General features: G+C 41.3%; 1 protein-coding gene across 5 annotated transcripts in view; it reads left to right on the top strand.

Annotated features, from left to right (window-relative positions):
- Window positions 1-3,638: 3,638 nt before the first annotated feature.
- The window catches only part of RBM26 (RNA binding motif protein 26), a 59,013-nt gene continuing 53,079 nt past the window's right edge, over window positions 3,639-9,572 (top strand). For 2 of the 5 annotated variants that reach the window (XM_080374399.1, XM_080374397.1), the window contains exon 1: window positions 3,639-4,140. In XM_080374399.1, coding sequence (XP_080230525.1) covers window positions 4,070-4,140 — 71 coding nt within the window. In that variant the 5' untranslated portion in view covers window positions 3,639-4,069. The remainder of the gene's footprint in view (window positions 4,141-9,572) is intronic. The other 3 variants (XM_080374400.1, XM_080374398.1, XM_080374401.1) reach the window with 2 other exon arrangements.

Raw genomic sequence — 9,572 nt, 5'->3', positions numbered from 1 at the left:
GCAGAAAACCCGCAATCAGAGATGAATGTTTAAATCCAATTGCAAATGCAGTTGTGTTTTCCTAAATATAAAGATGAAGCATTAGAAGGATTGGAAAAATTCATAATGCCATAGACCATTCTGCAGCTTCAAAAAAATTAATCTCACTTAAAACAAACAAAAAAACCTCAAAAGCAGCCAAAAAAAAAAAAAAAAGAACCTCTTTTCTCTATGACATAAACATTGACTGATGAAAGTAGGATAGGTTTGGCAAAAAGATGGATGTGCCCCAAAGCTATCTTCTACAACTAGTTTTTGTATTAAAAAATTAAAGGGAGTTAAAAAGAATCTATGGACATTTAACAAAATGTGAGTTTTCAAAGGAAAATATTTAACACTTAAAAATTGCAGCTTTATATATTGACAAAGATTGTTTATGAGCACAAGTCCAATGGCTTTAGAGAGGAGTCAGCAGAAATAAAATCTCAGAAATCTCAGGAAGGATTGGTATCTCTGTCTTGGCTGGCAACATTCAGCTCTCACGTGAACAGGTGAAACAATAAAATGTGAATAAATACAAGCCATTATTTTTAGATGTCAAAGGTCACTAAATTGAGTTGATAGACAACCATAAACTAAGTGCACACCAAACCTATGAACTTTGGGAGTTACTATATGAAAGCACCTGTACTACTCCGAAGAACTTAGCAAACTTTTTATAAGCCAAAAGGGCTGTTAGGAATCTGTAATTCTGATGCATGAATAAATAAGGGAATTAGATTTTTATTTCTTTATTAATATAAAAATTTATTTATATTTTAAGACTACTGATGCTAAAATGCACTTTTTATATTAATCCACAGAATATATATGTCTATTCTTGTATTTTTGAGATTTATATTATTTAGTTCCTATTAAATGTTTGGTGTTCATAGATCACATACATGATACAGAATATCACTATCATTTAGCAGCAGGAGCTGTTTTTTTAAATGAAGGTGTTAAATTGTTGAAATCTAAGAAGAGCATGCTCAATTCTTCTTTTGCTGCTATGCAATCTTTTAAAACATTTGGTTTTTTTCTTATTATCTTCTTCAAGGCTTTAATTGTACAGGTAAGGATAAAAATCAGCATGTATTTTATTTTCCCTTTCCCAGTTCATGAATTTTACACTGAACAGCTACAAGGGAAATAGGAATTTATTTGTCTCACAGAAATATGACATTGTAGAAGTTAATAATTACTTTGACCCTTTGCACAGATTCTCCATTATGTTGCATTAAATGAAATATGATCTTCAGGATTTTTTTCAGTTAAAGTACTGATTTCATGTGTGACTGAATTTTGATTTAAGTAAAGACTATTCCTTATTTTGTGTTTTTTAAATTGTTATTAAGAACCTAAAGATGTTGTGTCTTAAATAAAAATAATCTTCTGTATAACAGCCCCTTTATATTTCAGAGGAAATGGTTTCTTCAGAACTAATAAAAATTTTTACTTTCTACTCCTCTCATTCCTGCTGTGAAATTAAATGAAAATCTCCTGAAAGATGATACAGACCGCTTCAGTCACTACTGAAGATACAGAATCTAAATATTTATAAGGCCTTAAGATTTCAAGTCTGCAAACTCTAGAACTGGGTATGTCAGCATTTATTTATTTACTTTAGTTACTCTGAATATCACCATAGAAGTGTGATAACAGCATACTTCTATCAACACAGTAACGTTCAAATATTACTGCATATAGACAAGTGCATAAAATGTATTTGTGAAATCCTTTTCCTGATCACAGATTTCATTTACTTACAGTGCTGTGCTTCTGAATGGCTGGAAAGCATTGTAGAAAATGAAAAGTCAAACACAGAGAATTTGCTACCATTATTATATCTGTGCATTTTAGGTGGGGAAAGCTTTAGAGGCTGTGTTGTCTGGCTGGCCATTGTATACTCAAGGATCAAAAGTAGTTAAAAAGATGAGAGTGAAGTGGACCAACACAGTGCTTGCCTGAATTGTTTCCACTTTTTTGCAAAGGATTAAGGGCTAGATCCAAAACCAAATTTAGATTCTTATCACAATGCTTAATTTCTATGTGTCTGTCCCTTCAAAGACCCATGAGAATCCCAAGCTTAGTGACCCTTTTTACATGTTCAGGGAGGGTTAAGTTACAAGTTGGTGACTGTGAGCCAAGGATGTTTTGGATGTCTATGGAACAGTCTCCAGAGAATTTCAGGCCCTGGTGATTTTGCTATTCACTCTCCACTATGCAAGGAAACTGAAGTATATCTTGTAATTGGGAAGTCCTCACTGAAGTACCTACTAAGCTAGGAGTTTATTTGGTTGGCTTGCTACACCCTCCAGTTTTCAACAAACATTCAGGGATGATAATCAAGCCACAGATAATTGCGTGCAGGCAGCCTTAGCCTCCTCCAGCTCTTATTTAGCTGTTTCAGATACTGCATTTCTTGACTGTCTCTCTGCTCAAGTCAAGTGCTTCTTGGTGGCACGGAAGATTGCAAATAACCCTTGCTCAAAACAACAATTGCCAATGACCCTTGCTCCATTACAGATGCAGCAAAGTAAAGCTGAGATTTTTCAAACAGAAGTAAGTACTAGTGGTGGGTTCCCATGGAAAAGATGAAGCTGGGACAGACCTTGAAGGCGTTCCCATGCTGGGAAAAGAGGCAGACATTCTACCTCATACCCAAACACATCTTCTCACCTTCACCCCAGTTCTCTAAGGCTCCTTCTGCTGTATGCCAACTCTGCATGACAAACGTAGGAGCTCAGGATGCTCATAAATCAGGAGGTCAGCCAGGACCATGGTTGCTGGCTAATATAAATTAATCACCTGAAGTTCCTCTCTGAGAAAACCAGGCAGGCAGTTGGAGAGTCATCCACCCTTCCACAAGAAAGGCAGGGTGAACCATTTCCTTGAAATACTCGCCTTTGTTCATCGACTGTGCAAAACCCCTCACTTGGGAGCTCAGGTAAGACACCGGTCTTTCACAAACCCACCAAACCAACTGAGGTACATCCACTGTGGACATTTTCCTTTAGCACCGAGTTAATCTAGAGTACTGGCAAAAGCAGTGTTAACTTTTCATGGGAAGGCCCCGCACTGGTGGGCACCAGGTTTTTGGGGGCCAGCCCTGGCGCCCCCACTGTCTCTGGGCTCCGCTCCTTGCTGGGCCTGATCCTGCCAGGGAACCACCGCGTGTGGGCTGGTGCCCACCGCAGCGCCCCATACCACCCCTACTTCCAGAGTACACGTGCCAGCTCCCACGTCTTCGGCGAAATTTTTTACTCCGATCTTTTTTTAAATAAATTATATTTATTTTTATTTTGGCAAACACTTGTGCGAGTTCGAGCCACGCGGGAGGGAGCACTCGCTGTGTCTCCCTTTACGCTTCTCCAGGGCGCGTTTCTTTATTATGACTGCCCGGGAGGCCGGGGGAACGCTGTCCCCTCTCGGGAGAACAGCGGGCGGGCGAGCACACCGGCGGGCGATATCCTCTGGCTGCCGGGCGGCCCCGAACGGCGGCCCCTACCGCCCGTGCCTCAGCACCGCCGCCCTCCCCTGCCGGCCCCGCCCGGCCCCGCCTCCCGGCAGCCCCCGCGCGCCTCCTGTCCTCGCGAGACTCCTTAATCTCGCGACAGCGGGGCGCCGCCATTTTACCTGCTTGCTCGCTTGCTCTGTCTGGCTCTGCGGCTGAGGGGAAGGGGGGTGGTGCGTTTCAGAGCCGCGCTCGGGGCCTGCCGCTTGTGGGGCCCGTCGCCCCCGCTGCCCTCCGCCCGCGCTGAGGTGGGGGGGGGGGGGAACTGTGGAGCGGCCGGACCGCGCTCCTGGCCAAGGAGCGGCGAGAGCGGGGCCCGCAGGGAGCAGCCGTTGCTCGGCTGGGTCCGCCCCCTTCGTGGCGCTGGGCCTCCGGCCCTGCCAGGCGGTCTCTGCCGAACCGGGAGGCGGCCGCGGTCTCGGCGGGTGGGGGGAGGTGCGGCGGGAGCCGGGGTCCCGGCCGGCGGGGCGGCGCGGACCCCGCCGCCGTTGTTGCTGCTGCTGCCGGGGAGGCGGGGGGCCCGGGCCGCTCTGAATGGTGGTTAAAATGATCATAGAAAACTTCGAGGCGCTGAAATCCTGGCTCAGCAAAACCTTGGAGCCCATGTGAGTAGCCGCGACCCTTCCTCTTTCTCCCGCCCCCTACAAAATAAACCTTCCCCTGGAAAAGACGGGGATCCTCAGGGGAGGGACTGCGCTGCCGGAGAGGCCCGTGAGGGCATCCCGGGAGATGCCCTCCCGGCGCCCTTCGCCCCCGGCCCGCTGTGAGGGAGCTGCGTCGTTCCCCCGTTCTCCCGGCGGCGTCCTCGGCTGGGAGGTAGGACCGTCTTTCTCCGGAGAATGCAGCTTCCCCCCCTAGCGACCGCCTTCGTCCTTCCCTTTGTAGCCCAGGGTAAGCGGGAGATAATGTGCCTGCGTGTGCAGCTCAGTGGTCCCCCCGCGCAGGCCAAGTTAATAATCACTGCCTGCCGCCTGTCCAGTGATGTTCTCTGAGAGAGCTCTGGTGCCATTGGTATGTTTTCCAGGATCCTGGGATCTTCCCAGTAGCGCTTTCCATAGACTCATCACACGTATTCTCGGTTGTTTAGAGTATTTGATGCACTCTTGTTTCCCTCTCCCCAAATAAAAATTGCATCAGCAGAGCGGTTGGGAGTAGGAGCCCCAGAGAATAATTTGCCTATTTGTGAATACCTGCTTGGCCTCTAAGTATAACATTCATGTGAGTAATTGGGAGTCTTCTGCAAATAGTCAGTGTCTTCCTTCTCTGAATAATGTTTTAGTGGAACTGAGACGTGAACTTGGTTTTCAAGGTTTCCATCTTCTGGAAGTATGGTGTCTACAGACGTTTTAGAGCAAAGCGTGCACTTGTCATTCTGAAACTCCATTTTAACATGTCTGAATTAAATTGCCAGAGCTTGATTTGAGTCAGTAGAACTAGAACTTAAAAATTAATTGTAGCATTAACTTTGCTTCTGAGGTGTTTGGCCACAGTCAATTTTACTCTGCGATCAAATGGGGGGGGGGGAAGTCTGCTTTATGGCTTCCATAGCCATTAGTTATGTATATGTATGTATGTGTATAGTTTGTATCACTTATGCTGAAATGACTTGAAACAGTTATAAAAAACTGGGACATTTTTAAGCGAAACTTGTTTGAGGGGGATGTGCACGCTTTTTTCCATAGGGCCTAATCCAAACCACCCTGAAATAGATGAGTCTTAAACTTAATTTCAGTGGATTTTGAATTAGGCCTACAGCAAATGACAGAGTGCCTTTATATAAAAGGTTTGACCCTTAAGACTGTGGTAGGATTATTTTTTTTTATTTGCAACAAGAAATGCATCTTCTTCTAAAGGTGTAGTTTTGGGAAGGTGAATTAATCTTTCTCTTGGGTCAATGTAAGGTAATAGTAGTATAACAGAGCACATTGATAAGGTAATATTATCTTATTTTTTATTTGGTAATAGAATACCAAAGCGCTTTGTGTTCTGTGGTAATAGATCCAGTTAGTCCTCTTGTGCAGAATGGTCCCAGTTATTCTCTGGATAGTTTTTTGCATGAGTATTCTGTTAATGGCAATCAGGAGTTCACTACCAGTATTTAGTGTGCTTGTCAGGAAGCTTGGAACAGACAATATTTAACTTTGGAAAATCATTTCCAGAATACATGTTGGTAATTTGAAGTAAGTCATGCACACTTAAGTCTCAGTTGGTTAGCAGCTGAAGATTGATATATTTGCTTCAAACAGCTTGCAAGGACCATTTTTAAGTTGTGTGGAATCTGAAACTGGAAGTCCACTAGTGGCATTTACAGGAGGGCTTCAGCTGACTTCAAAATCCCTTTATTAAGTAGATAGGTTAGGTTCTTTGGATTTTGCAGATCTATATCCAAAACTAATTTTTACAGTTTTCCTGCTCTTTCTAGAGTGTTATGAATCAGGAGCTGAAGTTTTAACTTTCACCAGTGAATAATAAAAGTTTCTGTTCACCATGTAAGAAGTATCAAAAGTTTGCCAGATACAATTTAGCTGGAGGTCAGTGTGGTTCATAAGTCTTTCCTTTCAAGCTGGGTTCGTTAGTGATCTGTAGTAGTAACATCTTACACTGGTAGCAAACTCAGGTTATTCCATGTTTCTCTATTTGTTTCAATGTTGAACTGTGTTATCTGCTAGTGATAGTCAGCAGTTCAAGGGTGAAATCGGGATTTTCAGCTTTTGTGGTAAGTGCAATTTTCTGCTTTTTAGCACTAAAAGGACCAACGTGTTTCTGTTAAATGTGGTGTGTGAGCAGTTCAAATGTAGTGGTTATGCTGGAAAAATGTGTCATTGGGTAGGGAATTGCTGACCTGGAGGATGTTGAGTTCTCTGAATTTTTACCTTTGGGAGGAAATAAGCCAGCAGAGACAGTTAAATTAAGTTGTCATTCAGTTTTGCACAGTGCCCTGTGTAACTGCATTATTCCATTAAATGTTGGAATTGGTGGAGAAGTATTGTCATTTCCTAGCAGTCAAATACTCTTGGAGCTGCTTCTGATCTCAGCTATCTGAAATGTGTGCCTACAGCCATAGCTTCAGGATGTATGAAAGTTTTAGTGTGCAGTTACTTCTAAAGAAATAACTGCTTTTGGTGCAGTACTAGTACAATGGGGCCATAGGTGCTGGTCATCTGGAGGTGTTACCATAGTTTGAAGATAATTTTTGACTTGTCTTTTCCTTTCAATGAAACAAAAATACTTGGCGCTTTTTTTTTTTTATCTCATAGCTCTTTCAGAAACCTTTAGCTGCAAAATAGGCAGCTGAATTTCCTGACTAGACTGAGAAAGACGCCACTGTATTAGATCATTATGGAGGAGTTGTCTTGGTAGTTTTAAGGGGAGAAGTGCATTTAAGAAGACAAATAAATTTTATAGACTTATATAGTTCTATATTTATGTGCTAGTTATCTAGAGCTCAGTAATTAAAGATACTTTATTTTTGAAGTTGTCCATTTCCAAGTAGTTAGCAGGTTTTAATCAGGATGTATAGCTTGTTCCAAAGGCCATAACGTGTACTTCTGAAACAATGTTTTAGAGCTTGAAGATGGCAATATCCATAAAGATTGTTTGATTTTATCATGAAGTTTTATCTTTAAACTAATTTACAGCATGCTGACTTGTTAGTGTAATGAAACAAGTGTGTTACGTAATTGTATGAACCAACATTAAGTTGTTGGATTGCTTTCACATGGTGCCCCTGGGAAATACACTTCATAGACAAGAATGTTTGGAGGAGAGGGATGCTGGAGGACTTAAGTTTTGGTTTTTTGTTCGTTTGATTTGGACTACTCTAAGGCCTTTGGCAAAGCTTTGGTGATCCTCCATACAAACAGTCCTTATCTGAGTTTGGTCTTGTTGCAGTGAGGCAGAAACTGCAAATGCTACCATGCTGGAGCATTTTCACTGTCCAGCTTTGCTTAAGAGGTGGTAGCTCTCTAGTAACTTTCTACCGTCCTCCAAAGAGAAGCTGCTTTTACGGTTTTGGAAATAACTCTTTAAGTAGCTCAGTTTCGTGTGCGGAGAATTACTAAATATGCACACGGAACCGTTAACGGATGCAGCTATGTTAATGTAGTGCCAGTGTAAACAAAGTGGCAAGAGTATTTTTCTGTGTGCTGTGGTTCCTCTGTATTTGAGTAGAACTACTGTGTATGTTCAACTCCAGTCGACTCTGTAAAGGACATCTTTGTCTTTGTCTAAAAGGACATTTATCAACAGTCGTCTTCGTTGCTTGCAAACAGCAGTATGCATGGCTAAAAGTGTTACACACTTTCTTGTCCATGGCATGGCTCCTGTAAAGTGCTAGGAAATAATATTAAACTTGGACTATAACCTTATGTCTGTCACTTACTAGTTAGTAAATTAGTACTAACAAGGTCCTCACTGAGCCATATCTGTTGTGATGGATTCTTTTCTCCAAGTCCATTCCAGGTCCTGTATAAACTGTGTATATAACCCTTGCTGGAATATCAGGATCTGGCTTGGCAGAGTTCCAAGTAGGGATGTCTTTGTCTTTTTTTTTTCTTGAGTTTCTTTGAATCTCTACCTGTGGAAAAAAATTAGCTCTTTTGTACTAATGCTGCACTTAATCATTTTGCCTTGTAAGAGGTTGTAATGTTCTCCCTCTTGCCCTAATTCTTTACAGTGGAAAATTTCTTGTTTTTAATTACTTTGTGTAAAATAAATTTAATTAAAATCTGCTGCTGGCCCACTGAATTTTATTTACAGCTTCATTAAATCTCCCATATCTAATTTTTTCCACTTTGCTGCATTTATGTTTTCATGAAGGTTAGTTCACGTACTAAATCAGACTTGCAAGGAAGATGAAAAAATAATCTAAACCAATGTTTATGCAGTATTTAGGCATACCTCGTTAGTATGGCAAGATTTTTTTTTGCATTGGTTAACCCTGTAAGTGATCATGATGTTGTAACTACTTAAATCAGAGGGAATAAAATCCAAAATGCTTAAAGAATATTTTGAGTATATTTATCATGGGGATATTTTATGGCAGTCAAGTCAGTATACTCTGGTGTTCAGTTAAGTCTTCACTGTTCTATTTTTGTTTGTCATACTTATAAACCTTTCTTTGTTAAATCTCATCATATACTGTTTGGCTGTTTGCGTCTTTGCTCAATTGTTAATACTGTACTGGTTAGTTACTTTTAGCCAGTTACTTAAGAAAGGTAGTGAATAAAAAAGGGCTTAACAGTGGTGTAGGGAATATTTTAATAAGCCAAAATACTGAAAGAATAGAAATAAACTAAAATCTAAAACTTTGGCATTCCTTTCCACATACATGTGGCATACTAGCCTACGAATAACACTCATCGGTCCACTGGGTTTTACTCCTTTCCCATGAAACTTCCTAAGAAGTTCAGAACAATAGATGTTTCTCTTAAATTTACATACTCTGTTAACACTTTACATGAAGCTATTTATAACTAAGGTAAATAAAACACAAATACAGGCCATTGGTATGTCACTGTCTTAACACTAAATGAAGTTAGTCTTCTCTGTTGTGAAACTTGATAGTTTGTTCACCTGACTCATGGAGAGCTGTTGTACTTGAGAAACTGAAGTTCCTAACTTAAGTGCTGATACTGCTAAGCTTCTGTGTAAAACATACTCCTATAGAATTAAAATGTTGGTATTTCAAGCTGTAGTTGAAAGCAGAAAATAAAGAGAAAATTATTCCTGTCACAGGAAACCTTTCTTGTTCTTGCGCTGAACATCAGCAGCAAAACTGAACAAACCCCTTGACTGTATCACAAGTCATAGAGACATTATGATTTTTTTTGCTTTCTGCATTGAATGTGTATTGGACAACCAGCAAGCTGACAGCTGTTTTGCCTTATTGAGAGCTGTCTTGAATTTAGAGGTGGCATTTTAAGCTGCCAGTTACTGGCTGCAGCTGTATGAACGTGTCAGATCTGGGTATCTTGATAATTCGAACTGTTGTAATGACATCAGTAACTTACATAACAGCACTGGAAGCTGTTGCATT

The sequence above is a fragment of the Falco punctatus genome, assembly GCF_963210335.1.
Source record: "Falco punctatus genome assembly, chromosome: 2".
Lineage (NCBI taxonomy): Eukaryota > Metazoa > Chordata > Aves > Falconiformes > Falconidae > Falco > Falco punctatus.
This window is presented reverse-complemented; position numbering and strand designations above follow the sequence as displayed.